Raw genomic sequence first — 15,687 nt, forward strand, 5'->3', positions numbered from 1 at the left:
AGAAATGGCTACTTTGGGGGTGGGAGAGGTGAAGGTGATCCAAAATAGATTGTGGTAACAGCTGCACAAGCCTGTGAATATACTAAAGCCTTGGAATTTCACATTTTAGATGGGTTGATTTGATGGACTGTGAATTGTATCTCCATAACGAGGTTTTTCAGAAGACTATGCAAGTAAATGACTCCAGGTGCACACACAGAGCACTTCAACAGAGAACAAAGGAGGCGACTAAAAAAAAGTCTCTCTGATGAAGGGCCCTCAACTAAGACACAAATGGGTCAGCCTTGTGGGGTCAGGCAGGGGGAGAAGCAGGCGAGAACGCCCTAAGGAGGAAAAAGTCAGATGCTAAAAACCTTACAGAAGGCCAGGACCAACCCAGAGATCAAGGCGAGGAGTGTGGCAGACGAGTGTGCTGGGAAATGCAGAGTGCGACAGGAAATTCTGGAAAGGTTCTAAAGGAATGCAGTGGTTACTCTGTTGGCTGTGGAGAATGGACTTGGTGGAGACAAAGGGAGGAGGGGACCTTGCATCTGAATCCAATCTTCTTTTCAGACAAGCAACTTTCAAAGTAAGAGCAAAGTTCATTTACTTGTTCATAACAAACATAAATATATGTAAAGAGAAATAAGGCTAATGGATTATGCTTCTATAAATTTTCTTATTTAAAGTATTCCATGATAACATGCTGAACATATCTGTATTTGGTTTTTAGATATTACAGTATTTAGAAATAGAAAAGAGCATAAAACACTGATTGCTAATCTGCTATCCTTAATGTTTAGTGTGAAGATAAGAAAACTGAGGTGCAGGAAAGTTAAGCATCTTACTAGCTTCTACAACTCAGGGGTTAGATCATATAATTAATTTTAACCTTTAAATTCCAATAATGTGTTAAGATGGGGAAATGAGTTTCTTATGAGCCATTTAGAACTTGGTTAAAAATTAAACCAAGTAAAAGGTTTCTTTAGAGTATCTGCTTAAAAACAATAAAGTCTCCCAATTACTGCTTTTTTAAAAATTCCTGTTACGATTACTGGGCAATTTTTGCTTTCATAAATAGCCATTTTTCCATCACTCAGGAGGAAAAAATTTATTCTCTTGGATTAGCTCCAGTTATTTTTCATCAGAAACACTTGATACATGTAACTTTTTGGTCATTTCTAGTCCCATATAATAAACATTTCCCATCTAGCTGGCCTGCTTAGTTGCCTTACCTGTAGTATATTTTCTTCATAGTAAATGGCAAGCAGCTAAAACATTGTTTGTAGATCTTGTTCTCATCTGTTTGTAGTTCCAATCCACATTTTGCGCAGCCAGTGTATATAATATTGGGCAGAGAAGAAAAAATACTCTTCAGAGAACTGCGAGCATTTAGAGCTATTTTCTGAACTGCTGCAATGGGAAACACTAGCTCTAAAATCTGGGCTTTGATTAGAATCACTCCTGTAAAAGATAAGCAAAAAGAAATACCATAAATTAGGAGGCCAAAACCATAACTTTAATTTACAAACATGGTTAAGTGTACGGTTGAGTCAGTTACTTATGGTAAAGGACACTAAGGCCTTGTTGGTCTTCTCTGCTCTTCTGCTAGACAGTCTTACTCACTATGGCTTCCGCACTTACTCCAAAGCGTAGGGGGTCATCTGCCTACAACTAAGAGTAAAGATTTATTTGGCCAACTTGGTTGAAAAGATGGATGTCTGTACCCGGGAGGGCCCCAGAGGACCCTGCTCAGTTTCACTACCAGGGACTGTGTGCTGTGCTGTCCTTCGTCACTCAGTCGTGTCCGACTCTTTGCAACCCCATGGATTGTAACCCGCCAGGCTCCTCTGTCCATGGGGATGCTCTAGGCAAGAACTCTCATGCCATGCCCTCCTCCAGGGGATCTTCTCAACCCGAGATTGAACCCAGGTCTCCCACATTGCAGGTGGATTCTTTACCACCTGAGCCACCAGTAAAGCCCAAGAATACTGGAGTAAGGGTAGCTCATCCCTTCTTCAGAGGATCTTCCCGACCCAGGAATTGAACTAGGGTCTCCTGCATTGCAGGCAGATTCTTTACCAGCTGAGCTACCAGGGAAGCCCACCAGGGACTGACTATAACAGCACAAGTTTTCTGTATAGTTTCCCAATGGGGAGTACCTCTCCAGGGCGTGCAAGACTACTCCCAATTCCCAGCCTCATGCCCCAAATGAAGTGAGGATATATCCTTTGTGCTATTAATCATCAAAACTATAGCCACCTAATTTATCATTGTCTATAAATGGGAACCCACTCCAGGGTTCTTGCTTGGAGAATCCCAGGGATGGCGGAGCCTGGTGGGCTGCCGTCTGTGGGATCGCACAGAGTCGGACACGACTGAAGCAACTTAGCAGCAACAGCAGCATATGTTGTTTGTTTTTATCGTTATATCTAATTCTAGGCCTCTAACCCCAGCAAGTAGATGTTTACGTAAAAGATATGTAACGGGAATTTCCTGGTCCTGTGGTTAAGACTTTGCCTTGCTTGGAGGAGGGTGCAGGTTTCATCCCTGGTTAAGGAGCTAGGATCCCATATGCCTTGTGGCCGAAAAACCAAAGCAGTGTTGTAACAAATTCAATGAAGACTTTAAAAAAAAAGAAGATTGTTAAAAAAAAAAAAAAAGAGTTGACTCTTCTGTGACAGCAGCATAAATGCAGCCCCTCTACTGCCTACGGCATTCTTCCTGCAGTGGTCATCTTCATAAGCCTGTGAGGCTCCAGAGGCGGGCGCAGGAGGGACACAGAAATAGGAAGCAGGTTTAGAAACGTGCACGGCACTACAACACTACCCAAGGTCTCACCAGTTAGTACAAACCTAGAGTCTTCTGTGGCCACTTACTCCCATTTTTGAAAGTTGTGTCAAATTTTTGTTTGATGATGTAAAAATTGGTAAATTTTTTACTATCTGTGTTTATTTTCCAGAAATATTATTAATTTAAACTAACTGTTAGTATTAAAACAGAGCACGACCCTCTGGGGCCCTCCTAGGCACAAATTCCTTTCTGTCCTCATTCCTTGTTTCTGAGAAATAGGCTTCATTCAGCCTCCTTGACCTTCCGAGTTCCAATTCAGTTACGAATCTGGGAAGGGAGGGAACTGAAGAGGCAGTCAAGAGACAACAGAATACCAGTGGGGCAGGGTCCTTCTCGTGAAATATCTATAACAGTATCTTTGAGTTCTTCTGCAGGAACTAAGGCCCCACCCAGGTGGAGGACAGTAACTTCAGGCTAAAAAGCACAAGATTTCTGGAACATTATCCTGTTACTTTACCACCAACCAATCTGAAGAAAGTCACACCCTTTCACACCCCAAATATTGCCCATAAAAACTTCTCCCTGAAAACCATCAGGGACTTGGGAGTTTTTGAGCATGAGTTGCTCATTCTCCTTTCTTGGCCCTTCAGTAAACCTTTTTCTGCTCTAAACTCTGACATTTCAGTTCATTAGGCCTCACTGTGTGTCCAGCACATGAACTTACATTTGGTTAAAGTTAATAATAAATGTTTCCATGTAGAAGTGGGTATATGGAGTTCTCTGAGAATAAATCTCTGTAATTCAATTAAAAAGTGGGGTTTCGTTTTTTAATTTTCTGGGCCAGGACTGAGCTCTTAAACCTGTGAAGTCTGACACTAACTTGAAGTAGGCGGCATCAAAATTGAATTGAACTGTACAACACCCATTTGGGGTGCACAGAGTTGGAGAACTGGCTGTTGATGTGGAAAACAGCAGCAAACCATACATTTGATGTCAGAAGTGTTGTGTGTAAAAATAGCTGACACCCGAAACAACTAAAAACCAAACAAAATGTATGAAACAGCAATTCTCAGGACATTAGGTATCAGGCAACAAAGGACAGCGATCCCAAGCGATGAGAAGCAAGACGGAAGCCTAGCAACTGCCCCAGCTTACAGACAAGCGTTTACTGGCTACAGTACAGGAAAGGAGACCCAGGCAGAGCCTGGTGGTTTCCCTGAACTGACAGCAGACACAGCTTGAGTCTGGAAGGCTAATAGGGCTAGAGATATCAGAGTTGGTATTAGACAGGACAAAGGGGAACTCTGGAGAAAACTCTGGATAACTGCAGAGGGTACCCCTCACTTGAAGAATTCAACTGAGTACTAACCAATACATGTAACCAGAGGACAAGAAAAGACCATCCAAAAGTACTGAACAATCCCTGAAGCTTGCACGGAGATAGGAAGAGTGACTTCTCCCACCGCTAGAGTGGAAAATCTCATAATCCATAAGGTATTGGGTAGAGAGCTTAGAAGTTGTACTTACAGGAAAATTCATGGCACTAAACTCCTACATTGGGAAAAAACATGTCAGTTACCTCCATTTCCACCCTAAGAAATGTGAAAAAAAGAAAGAAACCCAAGAAAACAGAAGAAAGGGGGGAAAAAAAATCAGAGCAGAAATCAATGGACTAGAAAATAGAAAAATTAATGAAAAAAAAGGTGGTTATATGAGCAGATTAATAAAACTGGTAAAACTCCAGCCAATGATCAGTTAAAAAGAGAGAGAAGGCACAAATTAGCACTATCAGGTAATACCAGTATTACTACAAATTCTACATATATTAAAAGAGATAGTAAGAAAATATTATAACTTTATGCCAACAAACTTTTGTTGTTGTTGTGCCAACAACCTAGATGAAATGAACAAATTTCTTGAAATACCAACTATCAAAGCACACTTAAGAAGAAACAAGTAACTGGAATAGCCCTATATCTATTAAAGAAATTGAATTTGTAGTTAAAACCTTCCAATAAAGAAAACTGAAGGAGTTCTACCGAACATGTATGGAAGAAATTAATCTAATTCCAAATAAACTCTTCTGGAAAATTGAAGAGGCTCCTCCGTCCATGGAATACTCCAGGCAAGAATACTGGAGTGGGTTGCCATTTCCTTCTCCAGGGGGTCTTCCCGACCCAGGGATTGAACCCAGGTCTGTCACGTTGCAGGCAGACGCTTTAACCTCTGAGCCACCAGGGAAGGGATGACTGAAGAGGAAACACTACACATCAACTCTTCTATGGGCATTGCTCTAACACCAAAACCAGAAAATGATACAAGAAAACTGCAGACAAATATCCACCATGATACAGACATAAAAATTCCTATTAACAGATATTAGCAGTAATTCTCTCGGCTTCCCAGGTGTCTCAGTGGTAAAGAATATGACTGCCAATGCAGCAGACACAGGTTTGATCCCTGGAGAAGGAAGTGGCAACCCACTCCAGTATTCTTGCCTGGGAAATCCCATGGACAGAGGAGCCTGGTGGGCTACAGTCCATGAGTTGCAAAGAGTGGGACATGACTTAGTGACTAAACAACAACAAGAACAACAAAAAGCAAGACTTCCCTGGAGGTCCAGTGATTAGAACCCAGCACTTTGACTCCTGGGGCACAGCTTAGTCCTGGTCAGGGAACTACCCTATAAGCTGGATGCAGAAAGAAAAAAAAAAGTTTTTTTAAAGCTTTTTCTGATGTGGATTATTTTTAAAGTGTTTATTAAATGTTACAATATTGCTTCTGGTTTGCATCTTGGTTTTTTGGCCTCAAAGCATGTGGAATTTTAGCTCTTTGACCAGGACTAAACACAAACTCCCTGCCTTAGAAAGCTGACGTCTTAACCACTGGACCACCAGGTGAGTCCCCAAAAAGAAGAATTTTTACCCAGAATATAAAGAACTCTCAAAACTCAATAAAACAATGAAGCCAACTTTTTCTTGGTAAGCAAAAGATTTCAATTGACACTTCATTAAAGAAGATATATAGGTGGCAATTAAGTACATAAAAGATGTTCAACATCACCAGCCAATAAGTAAACGCAAGCTGAGATTATGATGACCCATTACTACACATCTATTAGAATGAACAAAATTAAGAAGAATGTCCATACCAAAACCTGAGGTGGGTGTGGAAAAAACAGAGCTCATACACTGTTGGTGGAAATGTAATATGGGACAATTGTTTTGGGAAACAGGCAGTTTCTTTATTTCTATTTTTCTGGCAGTTTCTTTAACAGTTAAACGTAAGCCTGCCATATAATCCAGCTATTGATTCAATTCTTGGGTATTCACTCATGAGAAAAGAAAGACTATGAATAACGCCTTGTACTTGAATGTTTATGGAAACTTTATAATAGCCAAGAACTGGAAACAACCCAGATGTACATCCAGAACTGAACAAATAAACAAAGCATGGTATATTTGTATAACAGGATAAAGAATGGTTTACTGATACACACAACCACATGGATACATCTCAAAGAAACTGATACCTCTCCAAGAACTGGCTACGTTAGAGATGCCAAACAAATGATTCCATATATATAAAAGCGCAGAAAATTCAAACTAATCTCTAGTGACAGAAAGCAGATTGACTCCCTGGAAGGGTCGGGGGCAGGGATGAGGGATGGAAAGAGATACAAAGAGGCGGGCGATGATTTCATGACTGGTGTTGCTTTCATGGGTTCATGTCCATACTTACCAGTGTGAATGTACACACTTTATTAAATAAGGGTAACTGCCTATATGAAAATTACATCCCAAAAATCTTGTTTAAAAAAATTTTTTTTAATCTAACATTCTGAACCAATTTGAAAAGCACCAACTGAAATGTCCTATTAACTGCATAGGACCCAACTCTTACATTTCTGTGGACGAGCCAGAAGAGGGCAGAGCATGCTAGCAAAAAACCCCAAGAAATAGAGCTGAGAATCTTAGCATGTGATAATTTAGGAGCTTCAACCTAATTTATTTGGGATCAGATTATTTTCATTAGAAAAACTGTAAAAATAATCTTATTTCACTTAAAACAATTCTAGCATTTAATGAAATCTAAAGCTATCTGTAATAATTCAGAAGATTATTTATGCAAATTGGAGAATAAAGCTAAAATTCACTGTCAAGATCCAAATTTCCTGAGCTATTTGTAATAACTCAACCTATAAAATCACCAAAAACAGTAATTTTTTTCAAAAACAGTAATCTTATACAAATTCTGAGGAAAATTTTTCACCAAATTTTTCTTCATTAAAAAATTTAAATTATATAACAATAAACCTGCAGATACATCTCATTTTTTTCAACCTTTATTTTCCCTCTAAATTTATTTGCTATAATAGCCATTGGAAAGCTTTCTATTAGTTTCCAAAACTGATAATCACTGACATTTACTCATTATTGGCATTTAGCAACCCTAACTATAGCTTTAAATGCTGTTTAATTTATAATGCCATCAACCAGGAGTTAGCATCTTTTAGCATCATTTCCGTAGTTAAGAAGCCAGTGCAATTTAGTGGAAAGTATTGGTATTTCCCACTTTATTTCCCACTAAAATTGTAGCAATTTATCTAGTTATTTATTTTTGCTATTTTACTCTCTTTATTTCAAAGTGTATAGCATACTAAACCTAAAACATACTCCTTCTACTACTTCACTCAAAAGAAATTAATTATATTTTGCTCATGGAAATTGTATGAGTATGTATATAAATTCATCAGGCATCCTTCCATGTGGTATGCTTGAGAGAATGAAATTTACACACACACACACACACATTCAAGTTCAGGAAGTGTGTTATTACAATACCGGGTCTTAGGTGTGGTATGTGGCATCTAGTTCCCTGAGGAGGGATCAAACCCAGGCCCACTACATTGGAAGCATGGAGTCTTAGCCACTGAACCACCAGGAAATTCCTCAATGTTAATTTTTAACAATCATGTATAGATGATAGCTTAGTAACTTGATAAAATATTTATCTCAACAGTGATTCTGATTAGAGATGCTATCTATTTCTGGCTTATTAAATGATAAGCTACTTATAACTGTATGCAAAAAATATTTTTAAGTAACCCTTAATAATTACAAATTAATCTCAAAGGATTATAGACAGAAAGTCAGGAAGAGGTTAGTAGCTGCTTCAGCTACTTACAGAGACCTCTATTTCACTTTTACATCAGTTATACATGTTTCCTACGAACAGCAGCTTCCTTGGTTATATTAAAACTAGCAATGTCTTTTATAAATAAGATCTTACCCGAACGCTTTTCCTCTAGGTGTGTTGCTAAATCTGACATCTTCACAAAGGAGGGTGTGTTTTTTTGAAATTTTGCTTTAAATGTAATTGCCCTTCTATCATCATCAAACAGGCACTCACAGGATGACCATGGTGTTGTATGCAATTCTAGGTTCTCTAGGATGCAATTGCGCTGAACAAAAAGATACTTAAATTCCCAAATATAACCTTAAACAAAACAAAAACAAAAAGTTACCAAAAGGAAATTATCTAGGATCAAAACCAGATTAAACAGACTGACCTGATTAAATCAGTTAAATACAACTTTTATCTCATTAAGGAATTTGGATATAAAGAGGCAAAATATGAATGTTGTGTTAAGGCAATAACAATGGTAGAGATAATTTTTACAAAATTTTTTCTAAAGATTACTTGGTCTCCTAAACAGTCATAATTTATCATAACCAACTGTCTATTCAGAATAGCAAACTCTCATTCTGATTATCTACAGGAAAGTTTTTTTTTTTAAATAATGACATAGAAATGGACACATGTCTACCATAATCAATATTACTCAATGATTTTTCAATACCTTAGTTTTCTTATTTAGTTAATTTTTTTGGAACAAAAACAAAACATTCAGATTCAGTTGCTCCTATTTTTAATTCTTTCAGTAATAATTCTGAACCACAGTAGCACAGACTTTCTTGCTCAACAATCAGACTGTGCTGTGCTGTGCTTAGTCACTCAGTCGTGTCCGACTCTTTGTGACTCCATGGACTGTAGCCCACCAGGCTCCTCTGTCCATGGGGATTCTCCAGGCAAGAATACTGCAGTGGGTTGCCATGCACTTCTCCAGGAACAATCCGACTATATATTAATAAATTCAACTTTAAAACTATATTAAAACAAAAAAAGTTTCTTAGTACAAAGTCTTCTAATGACAAGTGTCTTTTTATTTTCCCACATACTTCAGTCTATAAATCTAAATCACACATCTCATCCACCTCCTCAGTCTCTCTGGACAGCTATTTTTTTGTGGGAAATTTTAAAACAAGTCAGTAAATCTGTATAGACAGAGCATCGTTAGAAAGAGCTAAAGCATATGTATTCCAAGTTGTTGCTTAAAACCAATCACTATTTTAAAACAATTTTCTTGTCTTATTATAGAATACATACTTAGAAATCACAGGTAAAATAAGCAAAGAAATAAATGGCAGCTACAGTCAACACCTCAAAATAAATACAGTTACTATTTTAGTGTCCATGCAGTTGTTCTCAATTTGTTTGATTTTTACTTACTCTGTCAAATGTATATTTTATGTCATTAAGTATTATTCTGCATTATTTTAAAATACTACATAATATGTCATTGCACAGGTATACCAAAATCTTAAAAATTATTAGCACAATCCTCTCTTTGGGGACATGTTTCTTATTTTTCACTATTATAAATGTAGTACTATGGTAAAATATTTTTAGCTACATCTTTATGCATAGTCATGATAACTTCCTATTAAGTGTCATTATTAGGCCAAAGGTATCCCAAATTCAGGCTTTCATATGCACTGTCAATTGTCCTCAAGAAAGGTTGTTCCCCTGAAACTAATAAACAACTAATAAACAACCAGGTTGTTCCCTGGTGGCTCAGATGGTAAAGAATCTGCCTGCAGTGTGGAAGACCTAGGTTCCATCTCTTGGTTAGGAAGATCCCCTGGAGGCGGGCATGGCAACCCACTCCAGTATTCTTGCCTGGAGAATCTCAAGGACAGAGGAGCCTGGCGGGAGGTCCATGGGTTGAAAGAGTTGGACAGGACTGAGGGACTAAGCACACACACACACGTCAATTATACTTCAATCAGAAAAAGAGAAAAAAAAGGGTTGCCGGTTTATATCTTCTATAATCTACGAGAGTGGTTATTTCCCCATATCTTTTCTACTGATTTCTTAGGACAAAAATCAGTTATCATTATTATTTTATTTGTCTGCCTTCCATTGCTAGTAAGAATAATTTTTTTCATACATTTATTGGCCACTTTAATCTCTTCTTTGAGGACCTGCCTGTTCACATCTATTGCTCATTTATTCTCACAAGGATTTGACTTTAGATTATGCTATTATTTTCTGAAAAAATATAATTTTTTTTCTGGTTTTTCACTTGCATTTTAATTCTGCATATGGTGATTTTCATGTATGGCAGTTTTTGTTACAGCATTTTATTTAACCTACTAATCTTTGGGTTCCAAATAAGTTCACTTATATTTTCTCCTAGTACTTACTGTTCCTTTTAAAAGTATTTGAATTTGTAATACATCCAGCATTTATTCTGGCACAAATATGAAGCATAAGTTTAATTCTTATTTCTTCTCAAATTGTTAGATAGATATTTCAAATATATCTACCAATTTAAAAAAATTTGCTTTAATTTTTAAATTATAAAATAAAATATACTTTTTATAAAATATTTAGACAGTAAAAGAAAAGTAATAGGCAAAGTAAGATTGTCTGTATTTCAGTAAAATGGATAATGGGTACTTTAGTTCATTGTGTTATTCTGTCTATATGTTTGAAGTTTCTTTATACTAAAAGGTTTAAAAAATAAATGCAAATTCCATACATGAAATTCAAACTAAAAATATAAAAAAATAAAAACCACATAATACTACTAGAGATGTCTAGCATTTAGTATCTGTATTTCCAGATTTTTAAAGTGTATATACTTATATATCCACTTTTATTAAAATGGGATCCTATTATACATGAAGTTTTTTTTTTTCAATAATAGAACTATTTTATTAAACATATGAACGTACTGATTTTGTACAATACGCATTTCTTTCTTTCCTCTGCCGCAGGAAGCCAGCGCTCTAGAGCCCCATGTTTATAAAAACACACTTTGGCAGCTACTATGACAAGGTGAAAAAAGTGCAATTCCGAAAGTGACAACACATAACCGAAGTGGGGAACAGAAAAGGCAGAGGGGAGTGGGCCCAGGGCTGCTCATCTTCTCTCAAGAGGAAACAATTTAAGAACAGAAACTCTTGAGCATTATTTAAGCAGTACTGCCCAGCTCTCTTGGTAGCATCTCTGTTTCAATTCCATTTATCTTGATGTTGTAACTAACTAATCTGTTACTTCTTTAAGAAATTCTGCCCTGGTTTATATCCTTTTCAGTGGCCCACATCCCTTTGAGTTTCAAAAACACAGAAGTCGCTCAGTCGTGTCTGACTCTTTGCGACCCCATGGATTGTAGCCCACCAGGCTCCTCGGTCCATGGGATTTTCCAGGCATGAATACTGGAGTGGGTTGCCGTTTCCTTCTCCGTACATGAAGTTTTATAATCTACTTTTTTAAACTAAATATTATATCTATACATCTATCCAGGCTAGTGAACATACATATCTTAGATAGTGAATATATTGGTGTGTCCACCAGACCACAAATGACCCCCTTAACTATTCCCTCACCCACTGAAATAAGCTTACATACTCCAACTCGTACTTTTTTTTACCTTTTAGTACAGCATGAGGGACCTTAGTTCCCATGCCTCCTGCAGTGGAAGTGCAGAGAGTCCTAACCACTGGACCACCAGGGCATCCCCCAACTGGTACTTTTTGACCCTGTGCTACAGCCCACAGTTGACTGAATCAAATTCAAACTAGGCAATCAGATTCTCTTTACTGGGAATTTAGAAACAGGACTGGTTTCTTAAAAGGAAAAGTAAAACAGGAGCTACAGAGTAACAATGTGCTATCCATAATGTTGAGAAGCAGAGAAAGTCTAGAGAAAGTCTCTACTAAGAAAATAAAGCAAATTCATGGAGATGTTGCCTGGGCCCAGAAAGCTTTTCTGTTCCTAGTTCCAAGTCCCCCTGAAACCCATCACTCTTGCCCTATTTACTAGGAGATACTCCTGTACACTTCCAATATATCCATCCCCCTTAATCGTTTAAGTTAACCATAATGGAGTTCCAGTGTGAAATTTGAGCCTTCAGTGCCCAAGTTTAAAAACAGTTTCTTAGCACAGCCAATGGACTGTGCAACCTTCATGTGCAAGCATTTGTACCTTTGTGAGTTTTTTCTTATCATTTGAAACAAGCTATTTCCTCCTCGAACTTGCTTCTTTATTCCTTAAAGACAGCGGGAATTTTAAATGGTTGCCTGATCTATATTTTATTCTTCAATCATTTATAAAGAAAGTAGCTACTGGTGCCGGCAGTTCTGTGTGATGAGGACACAATGGTGAACAGGCTAATCAGGGTGCTTTTAGTCACAAACTTGACAACCTACCGAGAAAAGTAGTTAATTATCAAGCACGCAAATCAGCTGGATCATCTGTCTGTGTTGGGCGGCACAAGTGCAATGCAAAGAGTGACATGATACAGAGCAATTTTGTATATTCATGTGGGAGGCCTCTCTGGGGAAATGAGATTGGACAGCCATCTGTGGGAGAGCTGGAGGAAGAAGCAGTCTAGGCAGGGGAAATGCATAAATTCAAGGTCCCAAAGCAGGAAAAAGTTTGGCGTGTTCAAGAAACAGAAAGGAGTCGAATGCGGGTTAAGCTAGTGGGTCTGAGGGAGACTGAGCAGTACCAAGACAGTTTGTGATACAATTCTATACTTCAATCATGAGTTAAGGGTGTGAAGGAATACCAACCTCCATCAGATATAACTGTGATTTTCCATGAAGCATAGTCACAAAGGTTGGGATCATTTGTATTATTCTGTGCTTAATCAGTAATGTCATGAGTGTACTTTATTGTAATGTTATGTTTTTTTAAATATTAGACTTCTATTAGATTTCAGGAGAATATTGCATTCGAAAGGCACTTAGTTCTGAATAGCTTATTTTATGCATACCGAATTATTACCAAGAAGTGTAGTTTATGTCCCTAGCCCACCCTCCTTAGGACTTTAACTGTAACCACTGCTTGCTGCATGTCAGGCATACCAAATTCCTACTAGCAAAACATTTCAAAAAAACTGGGAATTAATTTATTATTTTTCTCCAAAACATCAACTCTTCTGTCTCTAGTATTCAGTAATTACTGCTTGACAATCACTTCTAATTATATCACCTAAATGTGAGTTTGTTACCCTCGGGAACAAGGAAAATGAGGGCTCAGTACAGACAGAATAATACAGAGAATGCCTCAAGAAATACTAGATGAATAGACAGAATACTAACAATTTGTGAAAGGAGAACCACTTACTTAAATGACTCTTCAAAATTAGATCTTGAGGTATTAAGGCAGATATTAAAACTTGAAATATAAATAAATATGCTGAAGAAATGAACAAAGAAACTACACTTTAATTCATGGATTTATAAATTTTCAACATTAACCTAAATATCAAAGAATTATCTGGAGAAAATATACTTCCTCTTCTATTGACCAAATAACCATCAGCTTTTAAGAGATATTCGTATTAAGCATGGAGCATGCCTTGCTGCAGCTCCACTATAACTGGAATGCCACCTTTGATCTACATTCTGCTCAGCATGCAGCACACTCATGTTCCCGACCATGACACAGTGGTCAGTGATGATGGTTTCTGTATCACTGACACATGTTTTTCAGATTTCTCAACCAAACAAATATTTGCCACTGTTTGATCTTAACATGAAAGCCAAATTTCAGACTTATCTCAATTCCTAGTTATGGCCTATTAATGATTAAAAGAGGTAATGTGATAGATCCTATCTTTAGATAACTATTTTGAAATAGAAGTTTGCAAAGACACATTAACTCTTTCAGGTAAAAAAAGAATGGATCACATACCTAATCAAATAACTCAGAAGCCACTAATTAAACTGTCTCTGATTGTTATAACTAAAGGATCTAATATCAAAATGAAGATGTTACACTATGTTATTGAAACATCAATTCAGTTCAGTTCAGTCGCTCAGTCGTGTCCAACTCTTTGTGACCCCATGGACTGCAGCACGCCAGGCCTCCCTGTCCATCATCAACTCCCAGAGTTGGTGGCGGTTTACTCAGACTCATTTCCATTGAGTTGGTGATGCCATTCAACCATCTCATCCTCTGTTGTCCCCTTCTCCTCCTGCCCAAAATCTTTCCCAGCATCAGGGTCTTTTCAAATGAGTCAGTTCTTCGCATTAGGTGGCCAAAGTATTGGAGTTTCAGCTTCAGCATCAGTCCTTCCAATGAATATCCAGGACTGATCTCCCTTAGGATGGACTGGTTGGATCTCCTTGCATCCAAGGGCTTCTCAAGAGTCCTCTCCAACACCAGTTCAAAGCTTCCATTCTTTGACTTTCAGCTTTCCTTACAGTCCAGCTCTCACATCCACACATGACCACTGGAAAAACCATGGCTTTGGCTAGATGGACCTTTGTTGGCAAAGTAATGTCTCTGCTTTTGAATATGCTGTCTAGGTTGGTCATAATTTTTCTTCCAAGGAGCAAGCGTTTTTTAATTTCATGGCTGCAGTTACCATTTGCAGTGATTTTGGAGACCCCCCCAAAAAAAGTCTGACACTGTTTCCACTGTTTCCCCATCTATTTGCCATGAAGTAATAGTACTGGATGCCATGATCTTCGTTTTCTGAATGTTGAGTTTTAAGCCAACTTTCTCATTCTCCTCTTTCATTTTCATTAAGAGGCTCTTTTTAGTTCTTCGCTTTCTGCCATAAGGGTGGTATCATCTGCATATCTGAGGTTACTGATATTGCTTCTGGCAATCTTGAGTCCAGCTTGTGTTTCATCCAGCCCAGCATTTCTCATGATGTACTATGCATATAAGTTAAATAACCAGGGTGACAATATACAGCCTTGACGTACTCCTTTCCCTATTTGGAACCAGTCTGTTGTTCCAATTCCATTTAATACCTCATAAATGATTAACTGATGCTCTAAAGAAAAATGTAACCATGGGTCATACTTTAAACATGAACATGCTATGTATGTCTAATAGTCCACACTTTTAAAACAACTGGAATAAAAACCTGGAACATAGTAATTTATTAAACAGTAACACTGTGACTTGAAAGAGTTAATGCAACTCCTCTAACATCTGCCCTATAACCAGAGAGGAGTTTATTTATCAGAGTACCTTGGCTGAATAAAAATTGTAGAAGCATCTCCAGAATTAAATTTTTAAACAACATTATCCAAGGAAGGTAAGATCTTCAATCTTCACTAAAAAGGTAAAGTAGTATACCTGGGAATAAATGAAACCTTTTAATTTGCTGCCATTAATTATAGAGGATTATAGATCGTTGAATTGTTTACAGGAGGTAAAAAATTGTAACAAGAAATCTACAAAAGAATATTCAATCATGCTCAATTATATTTCAAACGTTGTCTGATCTCCAGAGTCCCTTCATCTTAGGCTCATAAGCATTAATCATTTACTTATCTATAAATAGATTAAATGCTTTTTCGTGTATTTACCTTTTTTCCTTTGAAGTTGAGGGTACCAGGCTGCTCCAGGACCCCATAATACAAGCACATAATGTTGACCTTGGGTCTGTTCCACTGTTAACATAACTTTCCTTTGCTTCTGTCCTCTATAACTGTATAACGCCTCTGGAAAAGGAAAAGAAATATTTAGTTGGCGTTACTCTACTGCATGTGATATCATACTTTACTGTCTAATGATAAATATCTACTGATAACCAAA

The 15,687-nt window shown here is 37.6% G+C and overlaps 1 protein-coding gene across 19 annotated transcripts in view; it reads right to left on the minus strand.

Annotated features, from left to right (window-relative positions):
- The window catches only part of SHLD2 (shieldin complex subunit 2), a 113,925-nt gene that overhangs the window by 4,786 nt on the left and 93,452 nt on the right, over positions 1-15,687 (minus strand). For 14 of the 19 annotated variants that reach the window (XR_015156561.1, XM_086381137.1, XM_086381131.1 and 11 more), the window contains 3 exons: positions 15,459-15,593; positions 8,065-8,271; positions 1,215-1,443 (listed from right to left, as the gene is read on the minus strand). Coding sequence is in view for 18 of the 19 variants with exons in the window: in XM_086381137.1 (XP_086237263.1) it covers positions 1,215-1,443; positions 8,065-8,271; positions 15,459-15,593 (571 nt within the window). In the remaining variant the exon portion in view is untranslated. The remainder of the gene's footprint in view (positions 1-1,214; positions 1,444-8,064; positions 8,272-15,458; positions 15,594-15,687) is intronic. The other 5 variants (XM_086381139.1, XM_086381144.1, XM_086381142.1 and 2 more) reach the window with 1 other exon arrangement.

Source organism: Bos grunniens, chromosome 28 (genome assembly GCF_055505025.1).
Source record: "Bos grunniens cultivar Pamir isolate PY7600 chromosome 28, Bosgru_T2T1.0, whole genome shotgun sequence".
Lineage (NCBI taxonomy): Eukaryota > Metazoa > Chordata > Mammalia > Artiodactyla > Bovidae > Bos > Bos grunniens.